The 23167-nt window shown below is 46.1% G+C and overlaps 1 protein-coding gene across 3 annotated transcripts in view; it reads right to left on the reverse strand.

Annotated features, from left to right (window-relative positions):
- The window catches only part of MCTP1 (multiple C2 and transmembrane domain containing 1), a 2466151-nt gene that overhangs the window by 500680 nt on the left and 1942304 nt on the right, over positions 1-23167 (reverse strand). For all 3 annotated transcript variants that reach the window (XM_078675397.1, XM_078675396.1, XM_078675394.1), the window contains one exon: positions 16742-16861. In XM_078675397.1, the coding sequence (XP_078531523.1) occupies positions 16742-16861 (120 nt within the window). The remainder of the gene's footprint in view (positions 1-16741; positions 16862-23167) is intronic.

The raw sequence follows: 23167 nt of genomic DNA on the forward strand, positions 1-23167 counted from the left end.
GGCTACCAAAGGGGAGGAAGTGGGGACCAGCACTAGGAGTCCCCAGGAGGGCGCCAATACAGAAGCGAGGGACAGCGCCCCAGGGAGCCCCACCAGCAAGGACGTCAAGTCGACAGCGATCAGGGAGGTGAGAATGAGCACACCGGCGGGCTATGCAATCGCACCGGTGCAATTCCTACCGAAACCTGGGGACCCCCTGATGAAGTGGGAAGATTGGAGAGAATATATCGATAATTTCATAGGGGTCCTGGAGGATGAAAATGAAGAAACGTTCACCCCCCAAAGAAAGAAACGTATCCTGTTGTTGAACCTAGGACCGGAGGGGCTCAGGATTTACAAGAGTCTGGTGCCCAAGAAGAGAGAGGACACGGACAAGGATGTCTATGCCCATGCATTGGAGGATCTGGATGAGCGGTACCGCCCCACCATCTGTGTGTCAGTGGATAGGTTTAACTTCCAGCAAAGGAAACAACAGGCTGGAGAAACCATAGAGGAATACGTAGGGGCCTTGAGGAAGCTGGCGGCCCGTGCAAATATGCACTGTGGGAGGACGACTTCATAAAGGACCAGATTGTGATGCACACGACAAGCACAAATGTCCAAGACAAGTTGTGGGCGAGCGGCGACACCACGCTCAAGGAAGTAATGGTCATTGTCAAAAGGGCGGAACTCGCAAGGAGGTGCGCTGTGGCAACCAAGAAAGATGTAACCGCCCCCACGATGGTGAACAGGATACAAGAGGGAGACCACCGTAAAGACCAGAGAGGCAAAAACCCAGCAACCAAAGGAACCAGCAGATGGCAAGGGAAGCAAACAGGCAACGACAGCAAGAAATCATGCTACAGATGTGGCAGTTGGTCCCACGACGCACGCGATAGAAGATGTCCCGCGTTCCGAGCCAAGTGCCTACACTGTGGTATCCTGGGCCACTATGAGAAGGTGTGTAGGAAGAAACATCCCAAGGAAACGATAAAATGCGTCGATCAAGGCGAAGAAGATCTGGAGGAGGTTGCAGAGGAAGAGGTGGTCACTGTCCTGTGCATATACGACCAGGTAATGAGCATAGAAGGGAGGAAATCTACAAAACCCATCCTGGACATGTCTATGGGCGGAATCACCATCACGGTCGTAGCGGACACAGGATCCCCCTTTACCATCATCCAACGGGCAGTGTGGGAAGAAACGTTCAGACCCAAGTTGGGACCGGAGTTGGAAAAGCTAGACATTCGACCGGTCACTTACAATGGCGACCGCATCCCAATGGTGGGGTTCCGCCGCCTATTGTTCAAATTCAGGGGCCGGTCAGCATGGTGCAAGCTGTACATCGCAGAAAAGGGACCCTCGGTCCTGGGATGGCTAGACCAGGGCGACCTAGGAATAAAACTGGACCCAGGAGGAAAGGAGCAAATATTACTCACAGAGCAAGAGGAATGGCCGGACCTGAACAAGTGGAAGGAGAACTACCCGAAAGTGTTCGGAGGCACGGTGGGACGGATGGAAAACTTCCAACACAAGATCGTGCTCAAAGAAGGGGCCATCCCGGTAGCTCACAAAGTGAGGAATGTGCCGATTGCGGTAAGAGAAGCAGTCCAAAATGAACTCCAGGAGTTGGAAAAGAAGGGAATAATAGAGCCGATAACCTGTGCAGAATGGTTGGCGCCTTTGGTGGTCGTAATGAAGCCAAATGGGAAGGTCCGGCTCTGTGTGGATCTGAGAGAACTGAATAAGAATATTGTTGTAGAGAAATTTCCCCTCCCCAGAATTGAAGAGATGTTGACCAAGACCAGGGGGATACAGTGGTACTCCACTATCGACTTGACCTCGGCCTATCACCAAATCGCACTTCACCCGGACAGCAAACGTCTCACATCCTTCATCACTCCGTTTGGATGTTACCAGTTTTGTCGTATGCCCTTTGGGCTGGCCTCGGCGGCTGCAGTTTTCCAGAAAATGATGCACCAACTATTCGGAGACTGTAAGGACGTCCAATATTTCCAGGATGACATCTTGGTGATGGGACGAGACAAGCTGGATCACGATCAGAAGCTGGGAAAAGTGTTGAAAACACTAGAGAACAAAGGCCTTACGGCGGAGTGGTCGAAGTGTCGGTTGGGACTGCAGTCGGTAACGTACCTAGGACACGAGATCGGACAACAAGGTGTTACCCCCAAGTTGGAAAACGTTAAAGCCATTGCTGAGGCACCGCCGCCCAGGAACAAGGAAGAGGTCAGGTCGTTCCTGGGGATGGCGGAGTACTACAGCAAGTTTGTGGTACACTTCGCTTCCAAGACCCACAACTTGAGGATGTTGACCAGGGACAGCACAGTGTTCCAGTGGACACCAGAGGCCCAAGCCGAATTCGAAACCATCAAAAAGGACGTTACAGGAGCTGTTCCCCTCAAAGGTTACGACCCACAAGGTGCCACCGTACTGACGACAGATGCCAGCGACAAGGGCCTGGGCGCTGTACTCATGCAAGACAGAGGAAGAGGGGAAATGGAGACCATCAGCTTTGCGTCCAGAGCATTAACAGATACGGAGAGCAAATACAGTGTGATTGAGAAAGAGATGCTGGCGGTCGTATGGGCCATGGCTAGATTCCGGCAATTTCTGTGGGGAACACGCTTTCTACTCAAAACTGATCACAAGCCGTTGGTGAAGGTGCTAACGTCGAGCGGACACGCCAGTGCCACTCCCAGGATATCCAAAATGTCTCTAAAGTTACTCGAGTTCCGGCACGACGTTGAGTACATTCCCGGTAACCGGAACCGAGTAGCGGATTACCTGAGCAGGGCAGCTGCCATGGAGCTAGGAGAGGAAGACCCTGCCGGCAGTGGGGAGCTGGTAGCTCTCATAGAGGACCAAGAAAAACTAATCAGTCTACAAGAATGGACAGAGTCATACGAAGAGGACATCGACATGAATGAAGTGAAAGGGCACATTGTACAAGGGTGGCCGGACAAAAGAAATGTGAGGGCGAGCCTCAAGCCGTACTTTGAAGTGCGGGAAGAACTGTTGATAGGAGACAAAGGGGTCTTCCTGTACAGGGGAGATAAGGTGATCCCCCCAAGGAACCTCACCTCGAAACTGGTGGATTTGCTACATGAGGGACACCTGGGCATAGGGAAACTCAAGGCAAGAGCAAAACAGAATTACTGGTGGCCAGGCATGGACATAAGGGCTGAAAGGCATGTCAGAGAGTGTCCACAATGTCAACGAGCGGACAAGACATTAAAACCTTTGAGGCCAGCGATAGGAAAGTTTGACCCTCCTTCAAATCCGTGGGAAGAATTATCCATAGACATTTTGGGACCGGTCTTAGATGACCAAGGCACACAGAAATATGTGTGTGTGCTCATGGATCGATATTCAAAGTGGCCGGAGTTGAGAGTAGATAAGTCCATGGACACTGAGAACATCATTAAGTTTCTGTCAGAGACTTTCACAAGGGAAGGAATACCAAAATCGATCTTGAGTGACAATGGACCCCAGTTTACGTCAGAAAAGTGGAACAAGTTCATGCAAAGAAATGGCATCACCGTCAAACACACAGCAATCTACCATCCGGCCGGAAACGGTTTAGTGGAGAGATTTAACAGGGTGGTGATGGGAGCCATACAAGCAGCCATATCAAGTGAACAGAACTGGGAAAAGGCGCTAGAGAACATGGTATGGGCCTACAGAATAACCCCCACGGGCACGGGGTATAGCCCATTCCAAATATTGAGAGGACGTGAACCATTTACGCACGACAACAGAATTTGGAAGGAAAAGCTCATCACCAGTGAATGGTCCCCTGCAGTGGTGCGGGCTAACCTGGAAAGAGCGCAGAAAATTTACAGCAACCACTACAACAAACGAAGGAATGTCAAAAGTACAGGCCTGGAGAAAGGAGAGTGGGTAAGAGTAAAGTTGGCCACCCTACAGAAGAAAGGAGACAGCAAGTACAGCAAGCCGTTGCAAGTGGTGGAAGTGTATGATCGAGCGGCCCTACTAAGTGATGGGAACGTGTGGTCCCAGGACCGCATGGCCAGGTGCAACAAGGTTTTGGGCTGGGAGCCACAGGGAACTGACTGGGAAGACAAGGAAGGTTCAGACGTGGAGAGGAGTCAAGATGCCGCTGAACAACAAGGTGGAGTGAGAGCCGGGACGGAAAGTGAAGAGGAAGGCGAAACCGGAAGTCAAGGAATGGAATGGGACAGGTTGGAAAGAAGCACGAATGAAGAGGGAGCTGTGAGTGAAAGAGCAGTAGGCCCTGAGGTGCAGAGCCAAGAGACAATGGAAAACCCAGTCAGGGTCACCAGGAGTGGAAGGCCGGTGGTAAGACCTTCCAGGTATCGAGACTTTGAATTGGACAATGAACTGTAAGTGACTCATTAAAGTTTGATAAAAAGGGGGAGATATGTAGCGGGCGCATTCTAGTTTATGCACATCACGTAGACGTGACGTGCGCCGGCCATGTTGGGAGCTGCGCGCGCATCCCCCAGTGCGCGCCGAGAATAGAGAACGTTCGGAAGCGCCGGCCGGCGCTCCTCAGCATTATTAATAACTGGCTAATAAATACTTTGTTAACACCTACAACTGCATCGTGCATCTTATTGCAGGCACCTACTTTACAACTTGTTGGGTTGTTTTATGTCAATTAGTACAGCACGCGGCAACAGCAGTAGGAGGTAACTCACGTGGTTTACTGCATACGTGGTACAGGTCTGTTTCAAAACGAGGAACATGTTGATCGTTGTTTGACAGCTTGGAAATTGTAGAACACATGCTGTTTTTAAGGGTTAGACATCTGCAAGACCTGGGAAACCTGACTGCAGAAAAAAATGAATCAAACATTCTGCTCTGGGTAAGGTTCAGCACTCCGATGACTGTGGAGCGCAGTTGCACGCACTAAAAGTTGAATGAGTTGCTGAATAAAAAAGTATTAAACTGCAGATGTACCAAGGCGGAAGAAGTCACTATTACCGGACGTGGACATTCAAAGTTCAGCGCTGCACGCCCATTGGACGTTGCCCAATCATCCACGCTCATTCAATCTCTCTATAATATGTGTGGGTCTCTCTCACAATTCTGGGAAATATTGTGTTACAGTGACAGGTAGAGTGGTTGTTGTTTGAAAATGCACTTCTCAAGCTTTTCATTAAACAACCAAATCTGAATCCTACCTTTTTGTGCACTCTGATATTTTTGTCTGGCATTTTCATTAATTTTTGCGACATCCATAAATGTAGCTGAAATGTTAACTGATCAATACTTTGTATCTCTCATGTAGCACCGGAGCTCGTCTCCCAGAGGGCCCACACAGCGGTACAGAAATTAAACGTGTAAAATATCAAATGTTAATGTTAAACACAGCAGCACTTATAACGACTGAAAAGGCTAAACCAATTCAAGAATGGACAGATGGTACCACAAATTATCTACAATCACATTTAAAGATTAAAGTTTGTCCTGTAAAATAATTCATTGACGCACGCTGAAGTGTGTCCTTTTACTGATGGCCCGGTTGTCCAATTATTTTTGCGCTCATTACGGTGAGAAATGACAGTGCTGGGGAGAAGGGACAGAAAAAGAGAGCAGTGAAGATGGGGAGGGCAGAGAGGGGGTCATGTCACCCCCACTGACATCTACAGGCACGCAGACACGGTTCTGGCGGCAAGTGGGCCTAGAACGCGCACACATTAGCGGCCTGTTAGTCAACACAGACTGTGAGGTTTGCATTCCATCAAAATTACTATAAGTATTTAAGGTAAGTGCCCTTGAATTAAAAAAAGTTATCTTCAAATATATATATTTTTTTGCATAGTCTTAGCCTGTAAACAAATGATCAGAATGTCATCTCACTCTGCCTCTTGTCCACTCATACTTTTCACCTTTTGTGAACGCACATTAAATAAATAAAAATACATGTCCTGCTTGATAATCAGGTAAAACACAAGAGATTTATTCACGATTAGAATAATCTTTGTTTGCAAGGGTTGTTTGAGACAAAGACCGGCTTATTCTATTTTGTGGTGTTTACGATGTATTTTATTTTTTTCGTGAATTTGTTTGGCTGGAATTCCCCTCAAATGACACGCATATGACATTTTCTGTTGAGCCTGTCCTCAATCTCTGGCCATGTTTTTTAGTAGCACTTCATCGTACCCCCTGTTTTCGCATTGTAGTTAAGCAGCATCCTGTGCGAGCCACACCTACATGCCTTCTGTGTGGATTTATGTCCTTACTGGAGGACTGCTACCTACCACCCAATAGTGCTGTAAATGAAAGTTTACTACAAAGGAAGCAGCAAATAAATATGCAAATAACCAATAAAATATGTTGCATCAACAAAAAAGCAGAATTAAATGTAGCAGTTGAAAACATTTTCCATGATAATGTTATACCAATACAAATTTCGGGCAAGCTAGGTTAAAATCTTTATTAAAAACACCAAAAACACGATCCAGGCCATGAAAGGCCATGTGTGGCGCAACAGTCATGTGGGTTTGTGGTCTGGGTGAGTAATAGTTCAGGCGCCCATTGTTAAATTCATATAGTGCGCTGAGAATCCTTCACACCCTAGCTCAGCATGTAACGTCTTGAGAACCACATTCTAATCATTAAAACACAGAGATAAAAAGCACTAGGCACGGTGTTTTACTAAGCGCCTATTCCCACAAGTGGTGTTTAGCTGCTAAAGTTATCCGGCCATGAGGCCTAGTCTGAATGTGCCAAGACACCCAAGAAAAAAATGAGCATTTATTTCTTCCAATTCTAAATGAAACCAGATTGTATAAAGCGAGTTTTGCTACATAAATCCCACTAACAAACCTGTGTAGTTGAAAACATGACTTTCAGTGGCTTTTCGAAAGATTATGCTTTTAGCCATTTTTAGGTCTGGCTAGAGGCAGCTGTAGTTGATTAAAGAAACTTTGGTCATCAGTCGTCTAAAAATATAGAGAACAGACTTGGGTCCGCCGCCCTCAGCCTTTGTTTTTCACATTTTCCCATGGTTTGTTATCACTTGGAAAGTCTGTCCATCAACGGCATGACATTTTATGATTATTACATGCTCTACTTGAGTTTGTATTATGTTTTACGATGGAGCAACCAGTAGTCCTTTTGTGACTTTAGTTGTGATCTGATATGTGACTAACAATTGAGTACCAGTGCATGCTCTTCGAAATTTTTATTTAACTGACATTTACATTTCTAATTTTTGGTCTTTAGATTAGTAAGTGTGTGCTGTTTGGATCCCTTAGCCTGTAATGAAGAAACGGTGTTCTTTAGTAATTCCCAATTGCATGTTCATTTGTTTGCACACCACACACAGCCCTTATTAACCCCTTCCACGCTCATGACGAGCTGGGCTCGTCATGAGGTAGCCTCCTCGCACGCTCATGACGAGCCCAGCTCGTCACGTAACATGCGATTTTAAAAAACTCAGCGTACGGGCGGAATTCCGCCCGCACGCATGCGGTTAAAGATGGAATGAAAAAACTAGCCTTTTGTGAAAAGTATCTGCAATGCAATATTTTGCATAACAGAATCTTTCACCTCAATCAAAGTAAGCAAACTTCATCTTCTGCCATCTTTTTATAACTCTTCTTTGATGGTACAGCTTGATTCCGTTAATGCAGTCTATTCAGCAAAGTTCCCTTATAAGAGCTTCCATATTGCTGTAGCCCAAGATGTTGCTCCATTGTAGTTTTTTACCGTAAAGGGGAACATAGGCAAAGGCACCCAAATATTACTAAGCACTTGCTCTAACAGAAAGCCGGGCCTATATGTTATACCAGTGCTTGTTTCAGTTAGGACATGCTCAACAAAATATTACTGTGGGGAGCAGAAAACAGCACTATATGTTGCTGAAAGAAGTAGCATCATGTTCATAGGGGGGTGTTAGATCTGGGGGTCTCTAGTTGGCAGAGGTAGGTACCACTGTCCAAATAGGGACCCTTGCTTCTAGTCAGGGCAAGGAGATAATCCTCTGAGATAACCCCTGCTCACCCTCTAGGTAGCTTGGCACGAGCAGCCTAGGCTAACCAGAGGCAATGCGTAAAGTATTTGTACCAACACTCACAGTAACACAGTGAAAACACCACAAACTGACTCCACAACAGTTTAGAAAAATAAAGGTATTTTTAATCTAAACTACACAAGACCAAAACGACAAAAATCCAACATACACAGTTCAAGAATATGGTTTCAAAAAGAGTTCTTAAGGTTGCGATAGAATTCTCTACGTTGCGATAGAATTCTCTACTGATGCGTGAAAAGTTCACAGTTGCGTCACGTTTACTCACAGTACCTTTTTGTTGCAACAAAGTTCCAAAAGCAGAAGCTGGTGCAGTGGAAAACAAGCGATGCGTTGCTCCTGAGACCCTGGGGAGGCGTTTGCGACAGCCCCGCTGCAGCAGCGGGCGTGTTGCGACGAATCCGGTCTGTATGGGGAGGAAGGCCGCTTGTATGGATTCCGGTGCGTAGGTTCCGTAGGAAGTCTGTTCTCGCAAAGGCACGATGCGACGATCTCGTTGGGGCTGCGACGATCTCCGGGGCGACGATGCGCGGTCCAGCGGTGATCCTCTCTCTCGCAGCTCCTCGATGCGATGGTTCTGCGACGATGCTCGCAGCGACGTGATGCCGTCCGCAAGCAAGCGGTGCGGCGTTCTCACCCAGCGACGACAGGCTCTGCGACGATACTCACAGCGATGTTCGATTCTCCCGCACCGGTCTGGTGCGTCCCGCAAACGAAGGAAGCGACGTCTCTGGCAGCGGCGTCAGGCGCTGCGACGATCTCGACCTCCGTAGCGGCGGGAAACTTCTCGCACTGTCGGGGATGCGCTCCGCAAGCGAGCGATGCGACACTTTTCAAGTTCAAAAGTCACTCAAGCTTAGTTTCAAGCTTCCCAGCTCAGGTACAACTTCCAGAGGCCCCACAACTGGATCAAGCACTCTAGGAAGGACATAACTCTCTCAGCAGAGTTCAGGGAAGCTGGGGGTGAAGTCCTTTTATTCCTGGGACTTCAAAACAGGGAGCCAGCTCTTCTCAGGCCCTTGGAGATTCCTTCAAGCAAGGGGACACAGCACAAAGCAAAGTCCTTCCCCTCTCCTTGGCAGCAAAGCAACAGCAGGTCAGTCCAGCAGAGCAACAGCAGGACAGTCTTCCTTCTTCAGAGTCAGCTTTCTCCTTGGCAGAGGTTCCTTCTTGATTCCAGGATGATCTAATTTTCTGCTGTCAGGGGTCCTGTACCTATACCCCTAAAGTCTTTGTTCTCTCTGTGCATGTGGGCCCTGAGCCCGGTCTGAACCAGTTCTGGGTGGTTCCTGAGTACTTTGTTTTGCTGGCTGCATCTTTCCTTTCAGAGTGAGGGGCAGGGTCCTCAGCCGCCCAGCAGGGGGGTGGAGCCAGCATTGTGGAAGGCAGGCACAGCCCTATTCAGCCCAGGTGCTAACTCCTCCCACCACTCCAGTTGCAAATGCAGCCATTCAGCCTAGTGCTGACTCATCCAGCCTCCTGGGGAATCCCCCAGCCCCTGTCACTCTCAAACCAGACAGTCAATACACAAACAGGCCCAGGCACACAGAAGGGTCAGACAAGAGAACAGCAACTTTCTAAAAGTGCTGTTCTCAAACACAGGATTTAAAAACAACCTTTCTCAAAAGATGTGTTATTAAATTCTGAGTTCAGGGATACTAGATACTTATGTCCTATCTTGTTCCTATGGGAAGAAATGCTGTTAACCACTGTAGCCAGCATCCCCCATGTTAACCTATGGAGCAAGATAGCCTTACAGTAGTGAAAAACGAAAATGGCTGCCATTCACTACCAGAGCATGTCACCTGCACTAGTACATGCTCTACCTTTTACATACACTGCACCCTGCCCAGGGGGGTACCTTGGGCCTTCCATAGGGGTGACTGATTTGCACAAAAAGGGAAGAGTTAGGCTTGGTCAGTGGGGACACTGACCAGGAGGACATGGCAGTTCTAAACTGCATACAGGCACTGCAGTGTCAGGCCTGAGACATTATTTTAGGGCTACTCCTGTGGGTGGCACAATCAGTGCTGCAGGCCCACTAGTAGCATTTGCCATCACCAGCCCTGGCACACCCAGTGCACTTTACTAGGGACTTCATGGTGATACAAATATGCCAAACATGTATATCCAATCAGAATAACAATTTACACAGGGAGCACTTACACTCTGGCACTGATCAGCAGCGGCAGAGTGTCCAAAGCATCTAAACCAGCAGAAACGAAATCCAGCACAGCATCAAAAATACAGGAGGTAGAGGCAAAAAGATAGGGGAAACCACGCCAAAGATGCCAGGTCTAACAGGGGGCAACTTGAAAATATAAACTATTCCGTATTCCTTTACCAGGGGGTGATTAGGCAGTAGTCTGGATGTCTTGTGTTACTTTGGGGAGATATGTCACAGATTGGAACAGAGAAAACTTCTCCATTCCTAAGGCATTTGCCTCACTTCTCATTCAAAAAGGCAGACTTTAGCTACTCTGCCATTTGGACAGTCTGTTTGGTGTTTCAAGAGTGACTGTCTCGTTATCTTAGAGGTTTATATCTTCATTATTTGTCTGTAGGAATGATCAGGTGGTAAACTACCCAGAGGGTAAATACAATTTCCATATGGTTATGATTTTGACCCAACAGAGTCAGCTGGTCACATTTGAAAATGGTGAGGCGTAAATACAGCACTGCTGCGAGCAAGCGTTGCGAGCGATCCCGAACCACCTACCGGTGGTTGGGGGGGGGGGTTCTCCCCTAAGAATATTCAGAAAAAAGTAGGCAAATGATGTATTTTCAAGCAAATTTGAGAAAGAGGTGGCTTGGCGAACACATCTCTGGGAGTAGCTAGACAATGCTGCAAAATGAGTCTCCACACTTCATGGATGCCAAAGACACTCACGTGCTAATGGCACTCTTCGATATGCTGCCACGTCCTCCGAAGCACAACTTCCTGTCATTACTGCCAATTTTCATGAGAATTTCAGTGAGAAGAGAGTAGAGAGCTGTACACATAGCTGAAAGATGGGTAGAACGCTGAGGGCTGCGCAGAGAGTTAAGGGTTGGGTAGAGAGCAGGGGCTTGGGAAGATAGTTCAGAGATGGGTAGAACGCAGAGGGCTGAGCAGTGAAATTAGGGATCTGACGCTGTCAGTGCTGTGCATTGATGTGAGCTGTGCAGGTGGTAGATGGCTATGCAGAGTGGTGGGTTGTGCTGCAGGTGGAGGGCGTCGCAGAGCTGTGAAGAGTGTGGGGGTTGTGCTGCAGGTGGTGGGCTTCTCTGAGCTGTGAAGAGAGTGGTGGGTTGTGCTGCAGGTGGAGGGCTTCACTTAGCTGTGAAGTGTGGGGCGGTGATCAGAGAGTGACTAGGCAAATCTGGGGTGGGTGAGTGGATCGGAGGTATGTGCAGAGAGTGGCGGCTGTGCAGAGAAGGAGGCTGTTCTGGGAGCGTGTTACTGTGCAGAGAGTGGGGCGATGGTAGTGCAGGGCAAGGTGCGCACAGAACCTGGGGAATTGCGCAGTCAGAGAATGATTGTAAATCGCCAGGCTGACCGGAGAGTGGAGGCGTGTACTGCTGGTGCCCTGTGAGTTAGTGGCTGTGCTGTGGGTGGGTGCAGGGGGCATCCCTGCACAGCTGTTCTGAGAGTCGAGCAGAGATGTGCACACAGCTTGGCTCTGTAGAAAGGGGGGCACTGTACGAGATGGTAGAGAGTGTAAAGATAGAGAGAGCTACCGGGGGCGGAGGGCTGTACACAGTGCTTGCCCAGCCGAGAGGGAGCCATTCAGAGAAAGGGAATCTGTGAAGTGAGTTTAGCGCTGCATGAATGAGGATGACTATGCAGAGACTGTGCATAGTGGGACCAGTTCTAAATCTCAGGAGGCTGCAGACAGCACAGAGCTCTGCTGGTGTGGGCTGTGCTGATCCATGAATGGCTATGCAAGCACGGCCTGTGCAGAGAATGGGGGTACGTCATGCGCGGGGTTGCACATCAAGGGTATAGTCCTTTTCAGAAGGCATGAAGGCGGTCTCTCAGTGGATGGCCCAGAACTTCCTACAGTGTAATGTAGGCAAAACGGAGGTCATGCTCTTCGGGGAAGCCACAATGCTGTGGGCCCCAGATTGGTGGCCCCCAGAGTTAGGCCCCGTCCCAGCCCTAAATAGGTGGTAAAGAACTTGGGTGTGCGGCTGGACCGTGACCTATCTTTAAAAGACCACATAAATCAGACAGTTGGGTCCTGCTTTCACGTAATTGGGCTTCTACGTAAAGTGTTCCCTCTTCTTCCAGATACAACTAGGAAAACGCTGGTCCAGGCTTTGGGGCTCAGTTGTTTGGACTATTGCAATGGGCTGCTGATATCAGCAAATGATGGTGCACTGAGTAGGCTTCAGGTGGTGCAAAATACTGCTGCAAGGTTGGTCCTGAATGCCCCACCCAGATCTCCATCCCGCCCTCTGCTGGACAAACTACACTGGTTACCGATTCGCCAACGTATTAAGTTCAAGACCTGCTGTACAGTCCATAAGGGTATCCATGGCCTGGGTCCCTTATATTTAGCGAAGAAGTTTATCCTTTATAAACCAGCACGCATCCTGCGCTCTAGTAATCAATCTCTGCTCCAAGTCCCTATTGTCAAAAAGGCAAGACAGGGCGGTAAAGCTCTATCCTACCTTGGACCTTGCCTCTGGAATAAAATTCCTGACTCTCTTAGGCTATGTATGGACCATATGATGTTCAGGAAACGGTTAAAAACCTTTCTGTTCCAGACTCAGTAATTACATCGACTCCAGCTCTTCCATCCGGTATACTCACTTGCGTTGGGCGCAGAGATACTCCTTCGGGAGTCGATTCTAGCGCGGTACAAACCCACAAATAAATAAATAAAATAAATATAGTGAGTGCTGCCTTTGCACACAGAGGCGCTGTTTGAAGGTTTCACTACCAGGAGCTCCGGGGTCAGTCGTCTCAGAAACATAAAATAGTAGGTTTACCATTTTATGTTTCTGCTTCTCGCACTGCGAGAAAGTAGTAGGGCAACGCCCCCACACCCCAGCGGAGGAGCCACCACTGTGCCCCAGACAGTTTTACCTCTTACTTCTGGGTTTCACAGGCAGAATTTGGATAATGGACACCTGCAGTTTAACGGATTAATAAACCTGCTTTACATTGTCCTCTGCAACCTATTTTCACAGTCTGAACTCCTCCATTTAAACCGTGGGCAGGTAGGGCACACTTTCCCTGTTTGTGCCAGTCACACCTTAACACAGGTTCACCAGGCGCAAACAGGGAAAGTACACCCTATTATGCAGAATACACTGACCCCATGACAGCCAAGAACTTGTGCTGCCCTGGCGGAAGCACATTCAAGTGACATACAGAGCAGCTGCTTCAAGACTACTCAGTGTTGTACAGTGCAGGCGGCACCCACCTGCACTTTGAAGAGTGATTAGAGATCCCCATGCAGATGGGTGCAGTGAGTGACTGCCCCCGGGGATCCATATAACCTCCTTTCTCCCCTCCAGAGGGCTGCCTTTCCGTGCACCTCTTAATTACACGTTTGCCTCTGCATCCACGTCCATATTATGGCACGTTCACAGAGGCAAATTGATAACCCCATTTGCATGGGGCAATGCCCCCATGCAAACGAGGGAGTGTCCTCTCGAGATAGCGCTGGTGCAACATGTGTGCCAGCGCTATCAGTATTACAGAAGGGGCCACTCAAGCATCTTCTGCCCCTTCTGTAATACTAATTTACCCTCTGGAAGCACAAGGCGCACGCACATGCCCGGTGTGCTCTCGGGGCACTTTCTGAAATATGGTCCCTGGAATGATTTATAAACGGAAATCCCATGAGCCCTTTTGCAACGTGTGCATGAATCGAAATGCAAAATTGGGTTCAATCACCGTTTGGAGATCAGAGGACACAGAATAAGCCAATGGCTGATCAAAATTGTCATCCATTAGTGCACAGTCTATGAGGCTAGGATTGAAAATAATACAAAAAAATATGTTGCATGATTTGAAAGCAGGGTTTGTTTTGGTCATATTGTCAGTTAGGGACAGCTCCATAAAATCTCACCAACTGATGAAAAATATAAATTGTGGACTTGTGCTAATATCATTCGAGGCCACATGTACAACCATGATTAGGCGAGGGAGAAGAGGAATGCAGAGAGACTGAGAGAAAGGGAGATTCAATGTGATATGCTAGTTGCGAGGACACACAGGACGAGCGAGAAGAGAAACAGATAGAGTCATAGATGGGATATTGGAGGGAAATGAGGGATAATTTAATTTCGGTCTTGGGAATATTTCGAAAAATATATTGGGAAGAAACACAAGACTGGAGAGCAGAACGGCATACAGATAAGAATGGAGGGAGTCATGACAGGAGAGGAAGACACAAATGTGTCCATCATCCGTAGAGGGACAACACTAAAAGTCGCAGCCAGAGGTTAAGTATGGTCAAATAATATCTATAGAGGACATGTAGGAGGACGGACCTTTGGGGAGGGAACATCCTTTACAGTTGTTCAATCAAGGAACAGATGAAATACAGCGACAAACATGAGCATAACCAGGTTACAGAAGACCAAGTCGACTGTTGCAGTGAGGAGAAAACTGTGGCGCACAGAAGGCAACCGAATAAGGCAGAGCACCGCACGGTAAAAGAGAAATGAGGCCAGTTGAGCATGGACATGGCATGTCTTGACATTTGAAAAGAAATGGAGAAGAGCACCCCTGCTCACCATGTTCCAGCTCTTCGCACCGTCTTTGGCTTCTGTTGCTCCTTAATACCCATATGCCCAACACATGGACAGATAGATTTCATCAACACAATATGTTTAAGTTAATAGATTGGTGAATGGTGAAATACAGAGGTGAAAGATTGCTAATGCAATGCAGCACCAACCTGAAGGAAGTAGATGTATCTGATTGTAACTTCTGTATGAAAAGCCCCACTTTTCCCACTTTTCCAAATAAATGCAAACTTTAATTTGCTCATCAGAACCCGGTTGCCCATTGCTCTGCTGCCCTCAGGGCCGATATACGAAACCGTTTTGTGATCCCAAATACTTTGATTCATTAAATATAAGTAATTGGGACCGCACAGTGATATTTTTACAAAGTAATAATAACCTTTTGTGATTTGGAAAAGCCCTTCAGAATCTCAAAATGTGGTTTGCAACTCATTCCAAATCGCAGTTAAGCAGGGGCATGAAAGGGATGTTGCATCCTTTTTGTGATTTGCAATAAGTTGCAGTCACAAATCATTTAAATGTTAGCAACACCTGAAATGAGCCAATAACTAATTCACAAAGTGAAAGCTGTCCCCATTGTACATACTGACTTTGTAAGAATTGTGGGGTATATTATCAACAACTAGCGATAATTTTTGTCTCTAACTTGTTTAGAGACAAAAATTATCGCCGCACATCGGCGATTTTTATCGCAGATAAACCTTGCTATTAGCAAGGTTTATCGCAAATGCGATAAAAAACGCCCGCAATGCATGAATATCGCTGAAAAGTCAGCGATATTCATGCATTATCGAGCAAATGCTCTTAGCCATGTTATCCACCTCCCATTGGATAACATGGCTAAGAACTGCTCAGGGCAGGTGTTAGCTTTTGGAGATATTCGCCCTTAGCGCAAATATCTCCAAAAGTTGGTAATAGGAGATAGCGATGTTAGCGACTGTTTCCAGTCGCTAACATCTTGGCACGCCCACTTTGCATATCATTAGTGATAAATATCACTGACATGCAAAGTGGGGCCCATGATGGTCGCTATCTCCTATTAGCTGTCGCTAACTGGTGTTAGCGACAGCTTGGTAATAGGGAGATAATTTTATCTCCGCTTTCTTGACTTTTAAAGCCAAAAAAGCGGAGATAAAACCCCTTGATAATATACCCCTGTGTCCGTTGGCCTCTAGGGAAAAGGTAGTGATCTGGGGCACCTTTTGCTTCAAGAAACACAGGCTGTTTGAAAAAATTCTCATTTGGAAATGCGAATACAGGGATTATGGACTGCTGCCTTGCTATCATCCTTGTGCTAGTAGCCAATTGCAAGGGGTCTCAAACAGTAACCTGTCTATTTAATATTTATATAAGCAGGGCATTTTGGGACCCCTCGTCCCCCTATGAATATGCATTTTGGGACCCAATCTATTAGGACATAAGTGGCATCACAAAATATCAGGCAAGTTGCAAAAAACGTTTGTCCGTAATTTGCTCCAACTAAGTGCAACCTGCCTGTTAGTACATCGAGCCCTAAGATCACTGACGTGCTCACTCACATACTTTTCCTTTTTCATAATTGTTTTGCTGGGCTCTTCATCTGCTCATTGAGTAGGATTGTACCCTTCCATGTTGCAGAACAGATCAATTTAACAAGCATATCTCTTTATTACCAACAGTGGTGAATGGAGGGTAAATGCGGGTCGCTCCTGAGACAAGGAATGTGTAAGTGGAAAACTGGAGTAACCTAAGTTAGTTTATTCAGCGAGATTGGAAGTCAACCTGCACTACTAACAAGCTCTCTCCTTGAGCTGGTACTTACTGAAGGAGACAAGCAGCAAATTTAGGATCAGGGAGTCTAGTAAAAAAGTAAGTAATATGCACATTAGCCTAATGATCTTAACTGAACCGCCTGATCAACACTGTTCCTTGAAAGGGCGCCCTTCCCTTTAATGAATTCATAATCTTCGCATAAGTGCAGCGCGCTCCTACCACGAAAGCAGCGAGACTCCTCGGAGGTGAATCCCAATCAAAGCAGCTGTTCACGTAGTAGGCCGCGTTGATGATCACCATCACACATCGCTTCATGCGGATGAAGTTCCTCAGCAGCAGCTGCGGGAAAAGATGAAAAGATGGAGACACCATCAGAACAATCAAGGCTTAAGACGGCCAGGAGGCCAAGCATTAAACGGGAAGGATGAGTAACAAGCTTTCTTTAAATTTCTGTGGTGGGGGGACCGCGATAATTACAGGAGCCAGCCCTTTGATTATCTATTGAACTGCATGCACCCTGCTCGGATGTGTAATACAGTTGTTTCATGTCTCTTGCAATGTCCTTTCCCAAGGAACTCAGGGGTGTCTGTAATCTCCTGTAACTGCCCGGGATTGCTCATTTCTTCCTGCTAAGCCCTGCTGTGGAATGCTTTGTTTCCTCTTTTTCACATAGGAGATTCAAAGAAAAGTAGTGCGTGCATTTAACTGCTGTCTCTCTGCATCAGTTCCAGTGTATTCAGCATGGATTTTAAGTAGACCTCTCATTTGAATACAGACTTGATCATATAAGAGCAATGCCATCAACAACAGACTCCATCTTCCCATGCCTCCTCCCAACCAGCCTCCCACCCCAAATACATTTCACAAGCTTTGAAATATTCCAAATATCAGACTTTCCTTCACAGAAACAAGAATGCATGAGACCATCCCAAATTGTTGGCCATCTTAAGAATTGTTAGCTCCTCGGCTGCACATTATGCTTAGCCTCATTACCCACAGTGACAGACTTCAATCAGATAGGTCAATCACTAAGCATGAACGGGTTATCAGTCATAACACTCATAGCAAACATTGAATACATATGTATGTACGTTCTTGCAGGGGCTTTAGATCAGTACTCTTCATCTAGTGGCCTGTTCAACTTTCATTCACATTTCGTTTTCTCTCACCACAGCATACAGCATAAGGCCACAAGCAACCCACTTCACCCACTGGCTCTCTTGCACTGTGAGCGCTAACATCTTTCCTGACCACATGTGCACAGCTGCCAGAAAAGGAATACCCTTCAGTACCAGGGGTTGATAAGCCCGTGCTTTTTGTTTGTGTTTTGGATATATTAACAAATAAATAAATAACTACATTTAATAAATGCTTGCTTGCCAACGGTCAGGCAGCCCTATTGACTTTGCCAATGCTTGTTTTCAGACAAACCAACAACAATAAATGCAGTATCCACGGATATTGTAGCAAAGTTAATATTAAGGTAGACTCTGACGATCAAAAGAAGGCCAGAGGTACACTGATCTTTTTTGTTTTATTGAAAAATAAGCAAGAGACAACTTGTTCTGAATGTCTGCATTTAATGTTCGTCTTACAGGCGCGTTTTCAAGTTATGATATACCTGCAATACAAAAATATCGACACTTACTTATAATATCGTAATCCCTGGTGTGGTCTGGCATTACTGCCCATCCAGTTGACAGTCGACTTTTAGGGTTAAAAAAATGACTGGACGTATGCTGTCCTTCGATGTGCTTTATCAGTTATTTAGAGCCAGATCTCTCGAAGGGACAAGACTATGGGCCTTATTACAACTTTGGTGCCCCTACAGCGGCGCTGCCACTGCGCAGTCCACTGCAGGGCCGCGTAAGTCATGGTGCGCCCGCTCGCCTGATTAGGAGTTTAATCCTGGCCGGGCGGGCAGGGCTCCGGTGGTCTCACAACGGTGGGCTGTTAGGCTCACTGGAGAGCCTAACATGCAGCCCGCCGCTGTGATTGTGCCTGCAGCATGTTCCTGCATGGTGTGGAGTGCATGCCACATCGTTCAGGAGCAGGGACGCAATTCCAGGGGGGCACAACATGTGCCCCCCTGCATGCACCTCAGGAGCACAGTACTCAGGTCTGAGCGCTCCGGATAAAATCTGGAGCGGGGGCCCCTCTCTGTACATCAGGGGGGACCCTTAAACTTTCGTTACCCCAATGAAAAAGGCGGCGAGAGGGCAACTCAGAATATGCTTCACGGCCCAGCAGTGGCACCACCAGCATATTCCTCCCACTGAGAGCTATAGCATACAAATCAATAATAGTTCAGTGGCGGGGTCTGGTGCACCACCCACTATAACACGTGTCAGTTGTGCACTGGTCTCATGATGTGTGTATATAGGGGGGTTTTACCCAAACATAGTCACTGGGACCTGGGTTCAATAGGTACTGAGAGGGAGGGGTCCCAGTGTGAGTGTGAAATAATGTAAGCAATTCAAAAAATATTTACACAGACAATAAATGCATCCACATTGTTTTATTCACAATGGGACTAGGTATACTAAATATACTGAACAATTAATCAATATCATAAATGGTTGTACAGTGCCCCAGGGGGGGAGGGAGGAAGTGATCAAGTGAGGATGGTGTGGTGGAAAGGAATAAGTGACAGTAAAATCAGCCAATTGATAAAACTGTGTTGACGAGTTAATTCTTATATACAAAACATAAGACCGTTGGTTCGATGCATAAATCAAAACATATCATGCTTCACAAGATACAATAAATGTAAAAATGTTGGCGTGAAGTTGACGACCAAACAGGTTGTTGTCGACGTTTCGACCCTCTAAAGTTTGCAGAGATTAGTGGTGGCCCTGGCTGTGGGGTCTTCATCAGGACAAAATGCGGGGCAGGCAACCTAATTGATATATATAAAATAAAGGAGATTTATATTAATTGATAATGGGATATACCTCATATTGTTTAGTCAAAACCAATTAAAGCACACAAAACTACAAAAGAGAGTATACCATTAAGGTTATTACTCGTTTTATAAATGCTAGACTGAGCTGGCGTTTCCATATGGTAGTTCATATGTGAGGAAAGACAAATATCTGAGATAGGTAGGGACTATGGGTCAATGTGTGGATCAATTGACAAAAGCGTCATAGTACCAGGAAGAATAATCCACATGCACTAGAGTAGTTGTATAGAGCGGTGAGCCGGCCCGGGGGCGGTGACTGTGGCAAAATCTAAGACAAGATAGGTCCTATCACTATCATTCAATAGGGAAATTGCGTCGCTGTCATATATCACAGTTTACCTTAGTTGGCAGGTAGAATGGCACAAGGTCTAAAAATATGGTTATCACACGGGATCACTCCGCGGTGTCTGTGGAAGAACACGAGGAGCAGGTAATTCATGTAAATGGACTAGATTAAATCTAGCAACAAATTGAAAACAAAAATATAGAATGGGCTTACCCAAATGATAAAATGGTCTTGCACGAATTTAACAGTATTATTCAGAGATGGTCATTCAGTAATATCTGTGAACGAACATAGGGAGCCAGTCATCCTCAAATGTTATCGCGAAAAGGCAGGACATGCACGGCATTGTTAACTAAGTCCGAGGGCTTACCAAAAGTGGAGGTTATTCCGAAATCGTGTCCGCGGGTATAATGACTCCGTGGTATTTATAGGACAATGTGAAAGGGGGGTTGTTAGTACCGCCCGGTAACCTGAGCCGCCAAGGTTGGGAGAATGACGAAGGCACACTTACCCCCAGCCGATTGTACCTAGCAGAGAGCGCCGCTCGTGATCGCACTGGCGAGCCGAGTTTCCTGGTTATCATATGACTATGGTAACCGCACCACGTGATTCGGGACTAACGTGTAGACATGAAAGACAGACCCCGCGCTATTCATTGAATGCCAAGGCTCTCGATTATCATCAATGTCAGTTATTTTGGCAGTATTGGTAAGACCGTGACATGAGCCCATTATTTAAATTGTGGTTAGTATGTCAACAATAAAAAATATTTTGAAATTAACTTGGCATCTAGAGTACGTAATCAATGCTAATTATCATGATTATACACATTGCAACAATAATAACAATTTTTAAAAGAAACCAAATAGTGTTAAGCCACGGATAATGTAAACATTAGGTATTATGTCAATCAGCAAGGCCCATTGCCTTTGAGGGTAGTTGGAACATAAATGTGGCGTGCTTATCACTTGATGATAAAGTTAAAATAAACATTGTCAGTAATTGCGATGATTCTATTATATGAGGATGAATGAAACCACATAAATATTAAACTGTATTCATGGCGTACCTCTCACAATAGGGTATAGGCCAATTCAGTTGATGGTCGTACTGACATTTTCACATAATTGTAGATGGTATTATGGCGTACCTCTCACATGAGGGTATAAGCCAAATCAGAAACAATGTATGCTTTCATATAGAAAGGAATTCAGGGCAAGGTTGCTAGTTGTGAAAAAGAGCTATCTTGCTCGTTAAGACCTGTCTCGATAGAATCAAAGAAGAACATCCACTTCAATTCGCGTGTATTTAGGATACTTGTGATGTTGCCACCCCGAGGTCCCAAAACTGCTTTTTCTATTACCACCCATCGAAGACTCTCTGGGGGGTGTGCTGCCAATTTGAAATGGTCTACTAGGGGTGCTCCCTGGACCTCACATCTGATCCTGCTCATGTGCTGGAGAATTCTTGCTTTGGCTTTTTGTTGTGTTTGGCCAATGTAGATCATTTGACACGGGCATATTATCGCGTAGATAATGTTAGAAGTATTACAGTTGCTGTGTGTCTTTAGCTGGATTTTATGTTGGCGATGTTGAAATTCCTTTGTTTGGATTGCAGTGTCACAAGCCTTACAGCGGCCACATTTGAAATGGCCAACCACAGGGGGCAAATCCCATAATGAGGTAATACTAGGCTCATCAGGAGTTGGTAGGAGTGACCGTACCACATAGTTTTTGACGCTTTTGGCTTTCTTGAAAGCGTGTAATGGTGTCTCAGACTGGTTGACATCATCCGATATTAATTGCCAATGGTGATTGATAATGCGTTTGATCTTGTTACTTTTGGTGGTAAACGTAGTTACGCAGACAATCCTGTTTTCTTGTTGGTCTCCCTTGTCCTTGGGCGAGAGTAATTCCTCTTGTGGATAGAACCAGGCACGTTTTCTTGATTTCTTAACCAGGCGTCTAGGATATCCTCGTTGTTGTAGTCGGTTGGCAAGATTCTCAGATTCTGTAAAGTAATGGTCTTTGTTGGAGCAATTCCTCCGAATTCGTAGGAATTGCCCAAAAGGCAAATTGTCGCGGAGAGCTTGTGGATGGTGACTATTGTATTGTAACAACGAGTTTCTTTCAGCCGGTTTGCGGTACAGTGTGGTAAGTAATATTCCTGATTGCTCATAAATGGTAATGTCCAGAAAATTTATGGTCTGATTGTCTGATTGGATCGTAAATTTAAGGTATGCAGATTGATGATTGAGCCATGTGAAAAAAGAGGATAGTCCCTCTAAGTCACTATTCCAAATTAGAAGAATATCATCAATGTATCGCATCCAGAGACCGAGCTGGTCTCTGAATGGATTGACTTGATTTAGGACAGTGTCTTCCTCGAAGGCCGCCATATAGAGAATCGCCACATCAGGAGCGAAGGGAGCCCCTATTGCTACTCCAGATGTCTGAAGGTAGAATTTGTTTTTGAATAGAAAAAAGTTTTTGGTATATTCAACAGGGCCACAATAAATTCTGATGGAACTTGTACTGGAGCAGGTCGTCGTTGCAGGCATCGTGTTATCACAATCAAAGCTTCTTGTTGCGGGATGCAGGTGTATTTTTCACATGGCTCAATCATCAATCTGCATACCTTAAATTTACGATGCAATCAGACAATCAGACCATACATTTTCTGGACATTACCATTTATGAGCAATCAGGAATATTACTTACCACACTCTACCGCAAACCGGCTGAAAGAAACTCGTTGTTACAATACAATAGTCACCATCCACGAGCTCTCCGCGACAATTTGCCTTTTGGGCAATTCCTACGAATTCGGAGGAATTGCTCCAACAAAGACCATTACTTTACAGAATCTGAGGATCTTGCCAACCGACTACAACAACGAGGATATCCTAGACGCCTGGTTAAGAAATCAAGAAAACGTGCCTGGTTCTATCCACGAGAGGAATTACTCTCGCCCAAGGACAAGGGAGACCAACAAGAAAACAGGATTGTCTGCGTAACTACGTTTACCACCAAAAGTAACAAAATCAAACACATTATCAATCACCATTGGCAATTAATATCGGATGATGTCAACCAGTCTGAGACACCATTACACGCTTTCAAGAAAGCCAAAAGCGTCAAAAACTATGTGGTACGGTCACTCCTACCAACTCCTGATGAGCCTAGTATTACCTCATTATGGGATTTGCCACCTGTGGTTGGCCATTTCAAATGTGGCCGCTGTAAGGCTTGTGACACTGCAATCCAAACAAAGGAATTTCAACATCGCCAACATAAAATCCGGCTAAAGACACACAGCAACTGTAATACTTCTAACATTATCTACGCGATAATATGCCCGTGTCAAATGATCTACATTGGCCAAACACAACAAA

This window comes from Lissotriton helveticus, chromosome 2_1 (assembly GCF_964261635.1).
Source record: "Lissotriton helveticus chromosome 2_1, aLisHel1.1, whole genome shotgun sequence".
NCBI classification, from domain to species: Eukaryota; Metazoa; Chordata; class Amphibia; order Caudata; family Salamandridae; genus Lissotriton; species Lissotriton helveticus.